The following is an 18393-nucleotide window of genomic DNA, read 5'->3' on the forward strand; positions in this document are numbered from 1 at the left end:
AGAAAAAACACATTCAATTATGAAACAAATTAAAATTACTGCAAAATATATACAAATAAAATGGTACTTATTCACAGCTTTTACATTAAAAAAATCAGTATAAAGGATCTAAAAATTTTTAATTAAATAGCCTAGACTTCAGGTGTTCACCAATCAAATATTAAGGTATCAGTAACCTACATGTGTGCTGTAATTTGAGTCTTTCATTCATCTAAAATGTGTCCTTCTTGGATGGGTGTGGCGGGGGGCGGTGGGATGGGGTAGGTAAAAGGAGGAAAGAAATGTATTTTCAGAAGAAAAATTACCTGACTTCAACAGGCTCAGCTTGTGAAACATCAGTACTGACAGTATGAGGGTAAAATTCAGCAGGAAATTCCAACAGCAGTCTATCTATGAGACAAAGGCGGCCCAGGAGTTCTTGCCAGTTGTTTGATTCAGTTTGGTTTCCAAGAATACAATTTAAGACATAATCAACACCACCAATACCAATGGATCCTACAGAAAGTAAAGTAAAAATAAATGAAAAACAGTGATATTAAAATCTAAAACAAAACATGATCAAATGGTTTAAGGTTAACAAAAATACTTGAATTATATTAATTTCAAGAATCTCCCTTTTAGATTAATTCCTATTTCTAATGTTAGCTGAGTCAATTTACAAAATTATTTCAAAATCCTGTAACTGCCCTATTAGAGATTATGAGATTAGACCGTCTAAGGAAAATGATAAAACATGCTATATTAATTTTAAGTAAAAAGTTATTACCAGCTTTAAGTATTTCTCTGCCAACGGCCAACTCTCCTGCTTGGCCTTTGCACAATTCCAATAGCGTTGATATAGACAGCTGACTTGTGCGACTAAAAATGAAAGGAAGCAACATCAGACTTTAATCTTGGATAAAATACATATTAAAAGGAGAGTAGTAATGTAACGCCTTGTGAAAAGGTGGGAAAAAATGTTTTTAGGAGTGTTTGCTTCTCAACCACTAAAACTGCATTAATGATGTCACTATAAGTAATAATATTTATTATTAGGTCTGATTCCATAAATTTTACCTTATCTTCTGTGTTAAGCACAGAATCTTCACTACTGGCTCTTATAAACAGCAAGTATTAAATATGAAACCAGATAAAAGGCTTATTTTCATTATCATATCTTGTTAAAATAAGAAAGAAAAGACTTAGACATTTTGATTTCTGAATTTTCATTAAGTTCTCTTGAATTAAAAACAAAGTCTTCCCATCCAAAACCTTTATATTCTCTTTATATAGCCAGAATGACTTCTAAATATCATAAAATCTCTTTACCATATTTCTTATGATGTTCAGTCATTCAAGTGACCAAGTAAACAACCTAACTTTAGAATTTCAGAAAGCGGACAACAAAACAAATGCCATAAAAGCATTGAAATTCTTAGGGGAAAAAACCCTATTATAATATTAAGAAATGAAATGATTTTTCTATGCATTTTTCAAATTACTTGTTAATTTTTTTCAGGTATTTATAGTATTCTCTCTAAGCAACAAGAAAACCTCTAATACAATCTATAGGCTTGTGTAGAGAAACAATGGAGACAAAAGACAGACTTTATGAGATGAGAAACAAGTCAAAATTAAGTACTTAATTTCTGAGATCCTCTACAGACTATATCATGTGACTTAGGGAGGAAGACAAAATTGGACTAGAAGAGCTCCAAAAGGAGGTAATGGCAGAGGCAAACCAAGGGAGAGTCAGTGCTTCTTACCACCTGAGATCTGCTGGGACACGAAGAGATGAGAACTGCCAAAAAAGTGTTTACTGCGGCTATGCTCATTATATGAAAAGTGGTCTTTTCCTCCCACTTTATGGAAAGGGAAAAAATATAGAGAGAGAACCAGCGGTCTAATAAAAGCATAGCTTGTGCTCATTTTCCCTATCACCATACCCTCATTTCTCTACCTCCAGTTAGGGCTGTTCTTGTTCCTTGCTGATTTTTAAGGATATTGCAGGGATATATGGAATTGTTGTTGTTGTTATTTGACAAAACTATCACAGAGTAAAATTCCATCACAAAGAAAATAATGGAATGGGGTTTTTGTTTTTTTGGTCCTGATAATGCAAAGCATGTATAATGATTTTATTGGTTCCTATCCTGTGTAACTCATTCTCTAAAATGAGATAATATCTCATATATCACCTGCTGTTCTTATCAACTGGACTTCAGTTTTAAGAATATTACTTTAAAATAAAAGAGATTCAATCACCATACAATAATCTGGAGGTCCACGCAGGTTGTTAGCCTGGTTTTTACTTGCCATTAGTTCTCCCTAGTCCTTAAGAGCTTTAAATGTTACATGTTAATTTCAAATCTCACATTATAAAACAGTATTCAAAGCCTCATTTAGTAAGTATGTATCAAATACTCACTAGGTTTGAGGCTCTGTGCTAGGCTTTCAGGACAAGGCGGTTTGAAGCACTTCATTTATAGGGCCTTACCTATTGACGTCTGCACACTTGACTAGGATGGTGTCTACAACTGGCCGGAGAAGTCTCTGCAGTTTGATTCTTTCTGCCAAACTATGGCAAGGAGTATATACTAGCATGGCTCTCAACGTTTTCTGGGGGAAAAAAACTGAAGGTCAGTTTAACTACATTTAAAAAGCATCAGGGACAATGGCCTAATCTGAGACAATTTGAGAAATAAAATAATGATAGGAACAGATTATAACCCATAAATAAAATAAGAATCCATGAGTTGATACTGATACAAATAAAAAATTGGATAGATAAGGTAGAAAGGAACTCTCAACTATTTCTGTAATTTTTAAAAGTCTGAATTAATTTCAGAATAAAAAGTTATTTTAAAAAGAAAATGAGGAAAGGAGCCAACTTGAAAGAGCTCCCAATGGCTAAAGATGGAATAACTTGGGCACAAAGTAAATGATGATAGTACTGAATTATAACCCATAGAATAAAATAAATACCCATGAGTCTATGGTGATAGAAATAAAAAAACTGAATAAATACATAAATAGGAGAGAAGAGACAGCTCTTCGTTATAGACAAATTCCAATTAACTAATAAAGGAGGAATATGGGAAATAGAAGATCACCGTTAGAACACCACAGTAGTCATTGCTGTAGGCAAGATCCACTGACAAATGCTAAAATCTGTGAATAGAGACAGGATATTTGCATAGTCTCGAAGTATCTCCCCCAAGACATTTATTATTAGTAATTTTACAGTACCCAGTAGACAGCACCTTAAGCAAGTGATGAAGGATGGCATCACCAATAATAAGACACACTGACATGATATACCCCCTGATAACAATGCACTGAGAAGGGCACATCACCTCTGGTGTTCTTGCGAAAAATGCATAATGTAATCATGAGAAAATACCAGATAAACCCAAATTGAGGAACATTCTTCAAAATAACTGGCCAATACTTCAAAAGTGTCAAGGTCTACAAAAGACAAGTAAGGACTGAGGAATTGTCACAGATGGGAAAATTAGGGGGGCATGATAACTAAGTGCAATGTGAGATTCTGGATTGGATCCTAAAAGAGAAAAAAGACATTAATGGAAAAATGGGTGAAATATGAATAAAGTCTGTAGTTTAGCTGAAAAGGACACTGTTGGGACAGTTTGGGGATATCTGAATATGGACTTTATAGTCCATAATAATATTGTAATTAATGCTAAATTTTTAGAGTTTGCTGATTGCATGGTGATTATACAGAAGAATGTTATTTGTTCTTAAGAGATACATGCTAAAGTATTTGAAGTGAAATGTCATGATGCCTGCACATAACTTTCAAATTGTTCAGCAAAAAATTATATATGGGGAGGGAGGGGAAGGGAAAACAAAGAAGGGCAAGAGGGAGGGGAGAAAGGGAAGGGAGAGCTCTAAGGGCAGGAACCATGTCTGCCCTCACTGTGCCTGGCACACTAAATAACTGTAGAGGAATCAGAATACAGTATCATTCAGAGTCCCTGCACTCTAGGAGCTCATGAACACACTGGGAAACCATGTGAAGTGATAATAAACAACCAGATAGTAAGGCATTATACTGAACAGTCAAATATGTCTGTCTGAAGGTTTGTGTTGGAAAATAGTAAGAAGAAAGAGGTAAAAAGTTGGGCCAAGAACACTGGTCTTTATTCTACATTATGCTGGTCTTTATTCTACAGTATGCTGGTCTTTTGGTCCCTCAAGATGCTATATAAAAAAAAAAGACCACGGTTAAGATAAATTTGGGAAATAATGCATCTTATGCCATGATTAGATTCCCAATGTATGTTAACTTATGAAGGTTCCTGGAAGCCTTTCAGTGAACAGACCCATTTAACCTCATGTAATTTAGTATTCACCAATTTTAACTGAACACAGAACTCTTTCTTCAGGGAAGAAAGGGAAGGAACTTTTCATAGTCCAGCCAAACTTCCACAGAATATGCCTTAGGAAATGCTGTTGAAGAAACAGAAACCTCTGTAGGTTTCTGAGCTGGGGAATAAAGTGGCATTTAAGGAATAATGATGACTATTATATTCCATGTTCTCACAATGTACTAGACATTACAGTTAGAGGTATCTCTACACAATCTCATTTCAAACCTAAGAGGTACATATTTTCATTATTTTATAGGTGAAAAAGATGAAGTTTAAGAGTCCTAAAAAGTTACACTGCTAGCAAACTGGAGAACCAGAATTCGAATCAAAGTCTCTCTGATTTTGACCAAATATCCAGATTGCCTAGGCTAGGCCCAGTTTAGCAGATTATCCAAGTATCCCACTTGGGATGATAAATTATGAGGTCACTCAATTTTGACTCCAAACTAATGTTCATAAACACTATACTATACTACCTTTCAAAAAGAAGATTTGCTAGGCATAGTTGTTATAGGATGGATTAGAAAAAGATTAAGAGTGGAAGCAGAGAAATGAAATGAGTTTTAAAAACAGACCAGGGACTTCCCTGGTGGCATAGTGGTTAAGAATCCTCCTGCCAATGCAGGGGACACAGGTTTGATTCCTGGTCTGGGAAGATCCCACATGCCGTGGAGCAACTAATCCTGTGTGCCACAATTACTGACTCTATGCTATAGAGCCCGCGAACCACAACTACTGAGCCTGTGTGCTGCAACTACTGAAGCCTGCACGCCTAAAGCCCATGCTCTGCAATGAGAAGCCCGCACACTGCAACTAGAGAGAGTGTGTGTGTGTAGCAACGAAGATCCAATGCAGCCAAAAACAAATAAATAAAATAAATAAATAAATTTTTAAAATGAAGTGGAATTAAAAAAAAAACAGACCAGAGGGCTTCCCTGGTGGCGCAGTGGTTGAGAATCTGCCTGCTAATGCAGGGGACACGGGTTTGAGCCCTGGTTTGGGAGGATCCCACATGCTGCAGAGCAACTAGGCCCATGAGCCACAACTACTGAGCCTGCGTTCCAAAACGAGAGGCCGCGATAGGGAGAGGCCCACGCACCGCGATGAAGAGTGGCCCCCGCTTGCCACAACTAGAGAAAGCCCTCGCACAGAAACAAAGACCCAACACAGCAAAAATAAATTAATAAACTCCTACCCCCAAAATAAAAATAAAAACAGACCAGATAAGAATTATTCTAAAGCAGTGGTCCTAAGAAGAACTACAATCCTGCAGCCTGTGGAACAAAAACCACATTCACAGAAAGACAGACAAGATGAAAAGGCAGAGAGGGCTATGTACCAGATGAAGGAACAAGATAAAACCCCAGAAAAACAACTAAATGAAGTGGAGATAGGCAGCCTTCCAGAAAAAGAATTCAGAATAATGACAGTGAAGATGATCCAGAACCTCAGCAAAAGAATGGAGGCAAAGATCGAGAAGATGCAAGAAATGTTTAACAAAGACCTAGAAGAATTAAAGAACAAACAGAGATGAACAATACAATAACAGAAATGAAAAATACACTAGAAGGAATCAGTAGCATGATAAATGAGGCAGAAGAACGGATAAGTGATCTGGAAGACAGAATGGTGGAATTCACTGCTTCAGAACAGTATAAAGAAAAAATAATCAAAAGAAATGAAGACAGCCTAAGAGACCTCTGGGACAATATTAAACATAACAACATTCGCATTATAGGGGTCCCAGAAGGAGAAGAGAGAGAGAAAGGACCTGAGAAAATATCTGAAGAGATTATAGTCGAAAACTTCCCTAATATGGGAAAGGAAATAGCCACCCAAGTCCAGGAAGCGCAGAGAGTCCCATACAGGATAAACCCAAAGAGAAACACACCGAGACACACAGTAATCAAATTGGCAAAAATTAAAGACAGAAAAATTACTGAAAGCAGCAAGGGAAAAACGACAAATAACATACAAGGGAACTCCCATAAAATTAACAGCTGACTTCTCAGCAGAAACTCTATAAGCCAGAAGGGAGTGGTATGACATATTTAAAGTGATGAAAGGGAAGAACCTACAACCAAGATTACTCTACCTGGCAATATTCGATGGAGAAATCAAAAGCTTTACAGACAAGCAAAAGCTAAGAGAATTCAGCACCACCAAACCAGCTTTACAACAAATGCTAAAGGAACTTCTCTAAGTGGGAGACACAAGAGAAGAAAAGGACCTACAAAAACAAGCCCAAAACAATTAAGAAAATGGTCATAGGAACATACATATCAATAATTACCTTAAACGTGAATGAATTAAATGCTCCAACCAAAAGACACAGGCTCGCTGAATGGATACAAAAAACAAGACCCATATATATGCTGTCTACAAGAGACCCACTTCAGACCTAGGGACACATACAGATTGAAAGTAAGAGGATGGAAAAAGATATTCCATGCAAATGGAAATCAAAAGAAGCTGAAGTAGCAATACTCGTATGAGATAAAATAGACTTTAAAATAAAGAATGTTACGAGAGACAAGGAAGGACTACATAATGATCAAGGGATCAATCCAAGAAGAAGATGTAACAATTATAAATATATATGCTCCCAACATAGGAGTACCTCAATACATAAGGCAACTGCTAACCGCTATAAAAGAGCAAATCAACAGTAACACAGTAATAGTAGGGGACTTTAACACCTCACTTACAACAAAGGAAAGATCATCCAAACAGAAAATTACTAAGGAAACACAAGCTTTAAATGACACAACAGACCAGATAGATTTAATTGATATTTATAGGACATTCCATCCCAAAACAGCAGATTACACTTTCTTCTCAAGTGCACACAGAACATTCTCCAGGATAGATCACAAATCAGCCTCAGTAAATTTAAGAAAACTGAACTCATATCAAGCATATTTTCTGAACACAACACTATGAGATTAGAAATCACTTACAGGGAAGAAAAACATAAAAAACACAAACACGTGGAGGCTAAATAATACGTTACTAAATAACCAAGAGATCACTGAAGAAATCAAAGAGGAAATCAAAAAATACCTAGAGACAAATGACAATGAAAACATGATGATCCAAAACCTATGGGATGCAGCGAATGCTGTTCTAAGAGGAAAGTTTATAGCAATACCAGCCTACCTCAAGAAACAAGAAAAATCTCAAACAAACAATCTAACCTTACACCTAAAGGAACTAGAGAAAGAAGAACAAACAAAACCCAAAGTTACCAGAAGGAAAGAAATCATAAAGATTAGAGAAGAAATAAATGAAATAGAAACAAAGAAAATAGCAGCAAAGATCAATAAAACTAAAAGCTGGTTCTTTGGGAAGATAAACAAAATTGATAAACCATTAGCCAGACTCATTAAGAAAAAGAGGGAGAGGACTCAAATCAATAAAATTAGAAATGAAAAAGGAGAAGTTACAACAGACACTGCAGAAATACAAAGCATCCTAAGAGACTACTACAAGCAACTCTATGCCAATAAAATGGACAACCTGGAAAAATTGGACAAATTCTTAGAAAGGTATAACCTTCCAAGACTGAAACAGGAAGAAATAGAAAATATGAACAGACCAATCACAAGTAATAAAATTGAAACTGTGATTAAAAATCTTCCAACAAACAAAAGTCCAGGACCAGATGGCTTCACAGGTGAATTCTACCAAACATTTAGAGAAGAGCTAACACCCATCATTCTCAAACTCTTCCAAAAAACTGCAGAAGAAGGAACACTCTCAAACTCATTCTATGAGGCCACCATCACCCTGATACCAAAACCAGACAAAGACACTAGAAAAAAAGAAAATTATAGACCAATATCACTGATGAATATAGATGCAAAAATCCTCAACAAAATACTAGCAAACAGAATCCAACAACACATTAAAAGGATCATACACGGATTTATCCCAGGGATGCAAAGATTCTTCAATATATGAAAATCAGTCATGTGATACACTATTAACAAACTGAAGAATAAAAACCATATGATTATCTCAATAGATGCAGAAAAAGTTTTTGACAAAATTCAACACCAATTTATAATAAAAAACTCTCCAGAAAGTGGGCATAGAGGGAACCTACCTCAATATAATAAAGGGCATATACGACAAACCCACAGCAAACATCATTCTCAATGGTGAAAACCTGAAAGCATTTCCTCTAAGATCAGGAACAAGAAAACGATGTCCACTCACCATTATTATGCAACATAGTTTTGGAAGTCATAGTTGTGGCAATCAGAGAAGAAAAAGAAATAAAAGGAATACAAATTGGAAAAGAAGAAGTAAAACTGTCACTGTTTGCAGATGACATGATACTATACATAGAGAATCCTAAAGATGCCACCAGAAAACTACTAGAGCTAATCAATGAATCTGGTAAAGTTGCAGGATACAAAATTAATGCACAGAAATCTTACACTAATGAGGAAAAATCTGAAAGAGAAATTAAGGAAACACTCCCATCTACCACTGCAACAAAAAGAATAAAATACCTAGGCATAAACCTACCTAGGGAGACAAAGGACCTGTATGCAGAAAACTGTAAGACACTGTTGAAAGAAATTAAAGATGATACAAACAGATGGAGAGATATACCATGTTCTTGGACTGCAAGAATCAATATGGTGAAAATGACTGTACTATCCAAAGCAATCTACAGATTCAATACAATCCCTATCAAATTACCAATGGCATTTTTTAAAGAACTAGAACAAAAAATCGTAAAATTTGTATGGAGACACAAAAGACACCAAATAGCCAAAACAGTCTTGAGGGGAAAAAAAGGAGCTGGAGGAATCAGACTCCCTGCCTTCAGACTATACTACAAAGCTACAGTAATCAAGACAGTATGGTACTGGCAGAAAAACAGAGATACAGATCAATGGAACAGGATAGAAAGCCCAGAGATAAACCCACGCACCTATGGTCAACTAATCTATGAGAAAGGAGGCAAGGACATACAATGGAGAAAAGACAGTCTCTTCAATAAGTGGTGCTGGGTAAACTGGACAGCTACATGTAAAAGAATGAAATTAGAACACTCCTTAACACCATACACAAAAATAAACTCAAAATGGATTAGACACCTAAATGTAAGACTGGACACTATAAAACTCTTAGCGGAAAACATAGGAAGAACACTCTTTGACATAAGTCACAGCAAGGTCTTTTTTGATCCACCTCCTAGAGTAATGGAAATTAAAAAAAAATAAACAAATGGGACCTACTGAAACTTAAAAGCTTTTGCAAAGCAAAAGAAACTACAAACAAGACGAAAAGACAACCCTCAGAATGAGAAAATATTTGCAAATGAATCAATGGACAAAGGATTAATCTCCAAAATATATAAACAGCTCTTGCAGCTCAATATTATAAAAACAAACAACCCAATCAACAGGTGGGCAGAAGACCTAAACAGACATTTCTCCAAAGAAGACATACAGATGGCCAAGAAGCACATGAAAAGCTGCTCAACGTCACTAATTATTAGAGAAATGCAAATCAAAACTCACACCAGTTAGAATGGGCATCATCAGAAAATCTACAAACAACAAATGCTGGAGAGGGTGTGTAGAAAAGGGAACCCTCTTGCACTGTTGGTGGGAATGTCAATTGATACAGCCACTATGGAGAACAGTATGGAGGTTCCTTAAAGAACAAAAACAGAATTACCATGTGACCCAGCAATCCCACTACTGGGCATATACCCAGATAAAACCATTAATTCAAAAAGACACATGCACCCCAATGTTCACTGCAGCACTGTTTACAATAGCCAGGTCATGGAAGCAACCTAAATGCGCACTGACAGACGAATGGATAAAGAAGATGTGGTACATATACACAATGCAATATTACTCAGCCATAAAAAGGAACAAAATTGGGTCATTTGTAGAGATGTGGATGAATCTAGAAACTGTCATACAGAGTGAAGTCAGAAAGAGAAAAACAAATACCATATGTTATCATATATATGTGGAATCTAGAAAAATGGTACAGATGCACTGGTTTGCAGGGCAGAAATTGAGACACAGATGTAGAGAAGAAATATATGGACACCAAGGGTGGAAAGTGGCGGGGGGGGGCGGGGTGGTGGTGGTGGTGGGATGAATTGGGAGATTGGGATGGACATGTATACACTGATGTGGATAAAATTATAAAATTGATGACCAGTGAGAACCTGCTGTAAAAATAAATAAATAAATAAAGCAGTGGTCCTGAACTGGGGGCAGTTTTGGCCCTCAGGGGACACTCAGCAATGCCTGGAGACATTGTTGGTTGTCATGACTAAGGGGAGGATAGGGTGGCCATTGGTATCTAGTGGGTATAGTCCAAGGATGCTACTAAACATCCTATAATGCATAAGACAGCACCCCTGCCCCCAACAGATAATTATGTGTCAATGTCAGTAAGTGCTGAGGTTGAGAAACCCTGTTCTAAAGATATATATACTCGTAATGGAGAAAGTCAAATTTTAGCATACAAAATTACAAACAGAACAGCCTCCTTGTCATTCCATCTCACTCATGAAAGACAACTTCTAACAGGTTAAAGTAGAAAAACAACTCAGTAATCTATGTCATGGAATCCTCTTTTGTGAAAAGGTTTCTGAATTTCCATACAACGTTCATTAAAAATCAGTTCTTTTTTTTATATTTATTTATTTTATTTTTGGCTGTGTCAGGTCTTAGTTGCGGCACGCGGGATCTTTCGTTGAGGCACGTGGGATCTTTCGTTGCAGTGCTCGGGTTTCTCTCTAGTTGTGGCATGTGGGTTTTCTCTCTCTAGCTGTGGTTCACGGGCTCCAGGGTGTGTCAGCTGTAGTTTGCAGCACATGGGCTCTCTTGTTGAGGCCTGTGAGCTCAGTAGTTGCGGCACGCAGGCTTAGTTGTCCCACAGCACGTGGAATCTTAGTTCCCTGACCAGGGATCAAACCTGCGTCCCCTGCACTGCAAGGCGGATTCTTTACCAGTGGACCATCAGGGAAGTCCCCCAAATCAGTTCTTCTTAATGTCTAATATCAAATTAATAAAAAAAAATGTCTAATATCAAATTTTTAAAAATCAAAGTAACTCTGGTTACTTTGCTATCCCATAAAGAATCTTTAATTTGGTCATGTATAATGTAAGGCAAACGTGAAGGTATGAATAGCAAGCTATTGCTTTTTTTGGCTGTGTTGGGTCTTCATTGCTGTGCGTGGGCTTTCTCTAGTTGTGGCGAGCAGGGGCTTCATTGCAGTGGCTTCTCTTCTTGCAGGGCACAGGCTGTAGACACTCAGGCTCAGTAGTTGTGGCACGTAGGCTCAGCAGTTGTGGCTCGAGGGCTTAGCTGTTCTGCGGCATGTGGGATCTTCCCGGCCCAGGGATCGAACCCGTGTCCCCTGCATTGGTAGGTGATTCTTAACCACTGCGCCATAAGGGAAGTCCTACTATTGCTACTTTATAGAGTAGAGAAAAGTAAACAGCATATAAGAAATCCTGACCAGGTTAAAACGAGTAAAATCCAAGTGAAGAGATTAAATGGAAGACTGCAATTTCCTGGGATTATGGAATAAAAAAAATATTTGGATTTTCCAAAATTAAATTAGGTAAAGTAGTTTTACTGAATCTTAAAAATGATATCTGCAAACTGTCAAAAAAAAAAAACCCAAGAAACCCATAACGCTATGGTTGTAGAATAAAGCTACTTACTAAAGCAGCAACGTACACTTTGTAGACAGGGTCAGCACAGACCATTGACAAAACGTTGCAGCATGCCTCCACCACATCTCCTGAGACACTGGTCTGGGAAGACCCACTGGCAGCTCCAGCACTTGGGCTGTTCCCGCTGTTGCTCCCGGAATTTCCAGTGCTCTCCCCATTTGCCAACAGCAGAGCCCCACTAACATCATGGGAAAGACGTCTGAGAGCCATCTCTCTTACATTCCAGTTTCTAGAAAATAAGCAGCCAACGAGTTCCATTCCGAATACCTATAATCAGACAAACAAAATGAATTCAATGTGAAGAAAAACTGAAGTGTTTTGAATTAAGTATGATTTTTGGTTACTAAAGGAAAGTTGGACATTTCTTAAGTCTTCACCATACTATACAATTTTCAAATGTGTCCGTAAGGACATACTCAAGTTTAACTGGTAATTAGCAAAACTCCTTAACATTTATTAGCTCAAGTAAAACTAAGAGTGAACACCATTAAGTAATTGGATGGATATATATGCTTTTCTGTACTCCGGCGCTTACCACAAAACAAAATAAACATATCTGTGAAGAACCTCAAATTTGTATTTGTGTTAAGGTAGTTTACAGAAAAAAAACTGAAGATTAAAAAAAGCCAAATCAAGAAAGGCACTGGGGCAGGTGTTCAAGAGATAAGAGTATTTCTCCTACCAATGATAGTAGTAAGTCAAAGGCTCTTATTTGGTTAACTAGAAAAAATATAATGAATGGAGTGGAAAAATCAAGACTAAAGAAAAACACTGTGTTCAAATCAGCAAAGGATAATGAAATACTTAAAGTGCATGTGATTATAGTCATCATTATCACATCTGCAAAGCCAGAGAATCCCTAAAGAAAAGAAAGGGTGCATGGTCTTGACATTATGGACCAGTTAGCTAAAAGTAAACTTAATATCTAAGATAATGTATCATTTGAAAAAGTTCTAAATATTAGGGATGAATAAACACATTTTTGGGGGAAATAAATCATGACTTTTTTATGTGTTCTGTTTTAAAGTGATAGTAAAGGAGAATAAATCAATTAGAGTATAGTGAATTTGTTGTATGCCTGGCATTGTTAAACAGCATACCAATAAGTCTTAATTATGTCTTATATGATATTCCTAATTTAAAAAACTAGGAATACATAGCCTAGGCCAACCTAAAGCTTAAGCAAAACAAACCTGAACCACTGCCTTGAAAAAATGGCATCCAATAGCTCAGTATCAAATTGAGAGTTTTCTTGAGGACTCATGAAGGGGCAGGTAAGGGCCTATGTTAAATACCATTAATGAACTAGATAAAATAAATAATATATTTATTAAGTTTGTAAATTTTATTAGATTCCTATTAGGCTGTTAACATGCTAAGAAAAGAGGATTCAAAAGCTGCAGGACTATAACGGTCACAAAAAGAAAAAGGAGATAAATCCTTCTGGTGTATAAGCTTAATGAGTTATTGTGTCTGTTAACGAATTTAATAGAATTTACCAGATTATCAAAAACATTTTACTTCACTCTAATCTGGAGATGTTGTCTGCTTTTGGATTCTACATATGGACTAAGCAGATAACAACAAAGAAAATCATTAGAATCCAACCAACCAACCGAAATTCCGATTTACTAAGGATGAAAAAGTATTTAAGCAGAAGAGAAAGTAAAGGAATGGAAACTGTCCTTACAAATAAAAATTACTAATACAAGGTAAATACCACATTCTTTTCTTACTCATCCACTCAGCAATTATTGAGTACCTAACATATGCCATGAGAATATGAATAGGAGAAGCTGAGTTTAAATGGCAACAAATAAGAAAATGACAAATTCTTGGCAGGATTAAACATTGGAGCAACTTAGCATTAAATGGTTCTGGTGTCTATCCTTGAATAACCTTTTATTGTCTGTTAGTTTAGAAAGATGTTTCTAGAGATGGGAGGTGAGATTACAAAGAAAATTTGAAGTTTAAGCTCTATAATAAGTGGCATAGTATTAACATCAAAGGTAAAATTAAAATTTTCAATGGAATACGAGTCATGATGGAGGCAAGCAAAAGTACTTTCTTCAATTATAAACTGGGGAGACGACTATATTAATTAGTCTATAAATGTTTCTTTGAGAAATGAAGAATCAGAACTACTTACCTGAATCCATGGCTCAGCTAAATCTTTATAAGCAGGAGGGATCTGCTGAGTTCCATAATGAGTAAGATTAAAATTGCTCTCTTGATTCCTTCGTTGTGATCCAGCCAAGGGATGCTGCTGTGTGGTTTGCTGCTGTGCAGCTCGCAGGGAAGAAGGGGAATCCACAGGGCTTGACAACTCGTGGCTAAATGAAAAATTAACAAAGCTTGCTAAAAATAATTAACAGGTTTAAATAACACTTTGAGAGCATTTTTATTCTTTATTAAACATACCCAAATCATTAAGTCTTAATTGTTACCTGTAGAAATCATGGGATCTCCACTTAGACCTACAAAGGGGACATATTAAAGGTTCTCTGTTTCTTCTACATTCTTCTGCCCCTGAAAAATTATGGAAAAAAACTTAGAAAAGTATAAATGTTTACCATTAAGTATTTATGTATTAATTGTTCATAATGGCTAGTATAGGATTTATATGGAAGGAACCTCAAAACGTTATATGTTTACCTAAACACAGGCAAACATGGAAGGTTAAATTATTCTGATGCTTGTAATTGTTGCAAATGCTATTTTATTAAACATGCTATATATAACATATACTTTGTTTACTGTTTTTCAAAACATTCTGCCCACCTGATAACCTGGTAATGTTATTCCAAAACTTGCTTTGGCGTTACCCTCTCTGGAAGGCCTGCCCAGACCTTCTTCCACCTCCTTCCCTCCACGTGCACCTTCCAGATCAGAACTGTTTCTAATTCCGGGCACGCCTTCCATTACCACGCGTCACACTTTATAACATTTCTTTGCTCATCCCTAAGAGATCCTAAACTCCTACTTGTTGAAAACTTCTTACAGGGCCTAGGTATACTTCTTTTCTTCTCTCACCAGTCTCGCTGAAGGCCACGTTAAAATCCTAAATAATATAGTTAGCTGATAGAGTAACCATGTTGAGTAAGCACAGAGAGAAAAAGAGCCACATACAAATTGACATGCAATGGTGGTGCAGCTTATTCCTGCAGCCATCTTCACACACTGTAAGACTTTCTTCATCAAGCATGCCCAACAAGCAAATAGGACACATCTGTTCCTCTTCATCTTTTATACTATAAAGAAGGGGAAACAAAAGCATTAACCACAAAAGAACAGAATTAATACCATATGCTAAAAACAACTGTGGCTTCTTTAGACTATGAAAAAATTGATTAGAAATTCTTGTTTAGGAGCGTCTTGTATATGAACTATTTGAGAAATATTTCTCTTATTAATATACAGTAATTTTGAATCAGACTCATACCACCACGTATTTATAGGTTGTGGATATGGTTTAACCTTTCCTTGCTATGAATATAATTCAATATATGAACTACAACCTGAGAGAGATATGTATCCCACAAATTCTGTTATTGTACCTTTTGAATAAACAAACTGCTATAAGATTTGACTATGTACAAACATACTACATGCCAACAGTTTCAAGATTTCAAGTATTAGAAGGACTGTAGAACTCATCTATTCCACGTCCTTAAGTATGAAGACCCATCTCAGACAATTTTGGTGCATGTATAGTCCAACTTTCCTAGAAACAAGTATGTCACATTTTTAATGCACACAACCTTTCAACTAGACTTCTAGGAAATAAAGAGACATAATAAAGATATATGTGTGAGAATGTTCACTGCAGAACTATTTAGCATAAGGAAAAAAATCAACCAAAGGAACATCAAAAGAAGGTTAAAAAAATGGTACACCCAGACACTATGAAGCCTTTGAAAATGATCAGAGATCCATAAATGATGACAAAGAAAAATATCCATAATATATCATATGGTGAAAAAAAGCAGATAACCTGACAGAATTCAAACGTATAGAATGGTTCCATTTATGGCAAAATTTTAACTTTATTATGTGTATCTAAATTATACTGTATATATTTGACTATTCCTATTATATACAAAGTGAATATAAAATCAGTAAGAAAAATATTAACTCAACAGTGAAACAAGCAAAGAAGATAAAAAGGCAGTTGAAATAAAAAAGACCAATAGCCAATAAATGTGAAAAGAGAAGTACAAAATACATGTTAAATTAATAAAGCTCTATCTTATTTTATTTGTCTTTGTGGGGGGAATGGGATAATCTGATTGACAAAAATTAAGTAGGTTGATAACTGCATAGGAAAACAGGCTCTCATATACACTAACGGTGGGAGTAAAAAAAACCCTGAAATTTTTAGAAAGGAATTTGCTAGTATTTCTTAAAGTACTAAATGTATATATCCATGACCTAAAAAAACCTATTTTCTAGAATTCTATCCTTCAGAAATATTTTAAGTAAACAAAAAATATAAAATTTACTGCATTTAATAGGCCAACAAAAAATTAGGTGTACTAAATGTCCATTAATTATGGCAATGGCAAAATATATTGTGTCACATCCATACAATCTTATATAGCTGAAGTAGTGTATTTTTTTGTATTGAGGAAAATGTTCTTGATATATAAAGTAAAATTTTTTTTTAATTTAAAAAGTTGCAGATCAAAGTATATGTCATGACTATATTGCTTAACAATAGGAAAGATGAGAGAAGTATTGGGGTGTGTGTGTGTCTGCATACCCAGAATGCAGAGAAGAGTTTTATATTCCTTGCTTTATACAATTTTAAAAGATGTATTAAAAACTGTTAACAGTAGTCATTTTGTGTGCAGCCCAGACTGGAGTGGGAGGAGGTTTGTTTCTATTTTACAGATTTTTGTTTGAACCTTCATGATGTGATGAACAGCTTTTAAAATCAATAACAATATTTCCATATATATGCTGTCTACAACAGACCCACTTCAGACCGAGAGACACATACAGACTGAAAGTAAGGGGATGGAAAAAGATATTCCATGCAAATGGAAACGAAAAGAAAGCTGGAGTAGCAATTCTCATATCAGACAAAATAGACTTTAAAATAAAGACTATTAGAAGAGACAAAGAAGGACACTACATAATGATCAAGGGATCGATCCAAGAAGAAGATATAACAGTTGTAAATATTTATGCACCCAACATAGGAGCACCTCAATACATACTAACAGCCATAAAAGGGGAAATCGACAGTAACACATTCATAGTAGGGGACTTTAACACCCCACTTTCACCCATGGACAGATCATCCAAAATGAAAATAAATAAGGAAACACAAGCTTTAAATGATACATTAAACAAGATGGACTTAATTGATATTTATAGGATGCTCCATCCAAAAACAACAGAATACACATTTTTCTCAAGTGCTCATGGAACATTCTCCAGGATAGATCATATCTTGGGTCACAAAGCCTTGGTAAATTTAAGAAAATTGAAATTGTATCAAGTATCGCCATGAGACTAGATATCAATTACAGGAAAAGATCTGTAAAAAATACAAACACCTGGAGGCAAAACAATACACTACTTAATATCGAAGTGATCACTGAAGAAATCAAAGAGGAAATAAAAAAATACCTAGAAACAAATGACAATGGAGACACGACGACCCAAAACCTATGGGATGCAGCAAAAGCAGTTCTAAGAGGGAAGTTTATAGCAATACAAGCTTAAGAGACAGGAAACATCTCGAATAAACAACCTAACCTTGCACCTAAAGCAATTAGAGAAAGAAGAACAAAAAAAACCCAAAGTTAGCAGAAGGAAAGAAATCATAAAAATCAGATCAGAAATAAATGAAAAAGAAACGAAGGAAACGATAGCAAAGACCAATAAAACTAAAAACTGGTTCTTTGAGAAGATAAACAAAATAGATAAACCATTAGCGAGACTCATCAAGAAAAAAAGGGAGAAGACTCAAATCAATAGAATTAGAAATGAAAAAGAAGTAACAACTGACACTGCAGAAATACAAAAGATCATGAGAGATTACTACAAGCAACTCTATGCCAATATAATGGGCAACCTGGAAGAAATGGACAAATTCTTAGAAATGCACAAACTGCCCAGACTGAATCAGGAAGAAATAGAAAATATGAACAGACCAATCACAAGCACTGAAATTGAAATTTTCCAACAAACAAAAGCCCAGGACCAGATGGCTTCACAGGAGAATTCTATCAAACATTTAGAGAAGAGTTAACACCTATCCTTCTCAAACTCTTCCAAAA

The 18393-nt window shown here is 35.9% G+C and overlaps 1 protein-coding gene across 1 annotated transcript in view; it reads right to left on the bottom strand.

The window, feature by feature from the left end:
* The window catches only part of MAP3K1 (mitogen-activated protein kinase kinase kinase 1), an 81625-nt gene that overhangs the window by 10112 nt on the left and 53120 nt on the right, over nt 1–18393 (bottom strand). The window contains 7 exon segments of the mRNA XM_032625663.1: nt 306–495; nt 767–858; nt 2477–2598; nt 12092–12370; nt 14253–14436; nt 14551–14632; nt 15233–15354. Coding sequence (XP_032481554.1) covers nt 306–495; nt 767–858; nt 2477–2598; nt 12092–12370; nt 14253–14436; nt 14551–14632; nt 15233–15354 — 1071 coding nt within the window.

Source organism: Phocoena sinus, chromosome 3 (genome assembly GCF_008692025.1).
Source record: "Phocoena sinus isolate mPhoSin1 chromosome 3, mPhoSin1.pri, whole genome shotgun sequence".
Classification (NCBI taxonomy): domain Eukaryota; kingdom Metazoa; phylum Chordata; class Mammalia; order Artiodactyla; family Phocoenidae; genus Phocoena; species Phocoena sinus.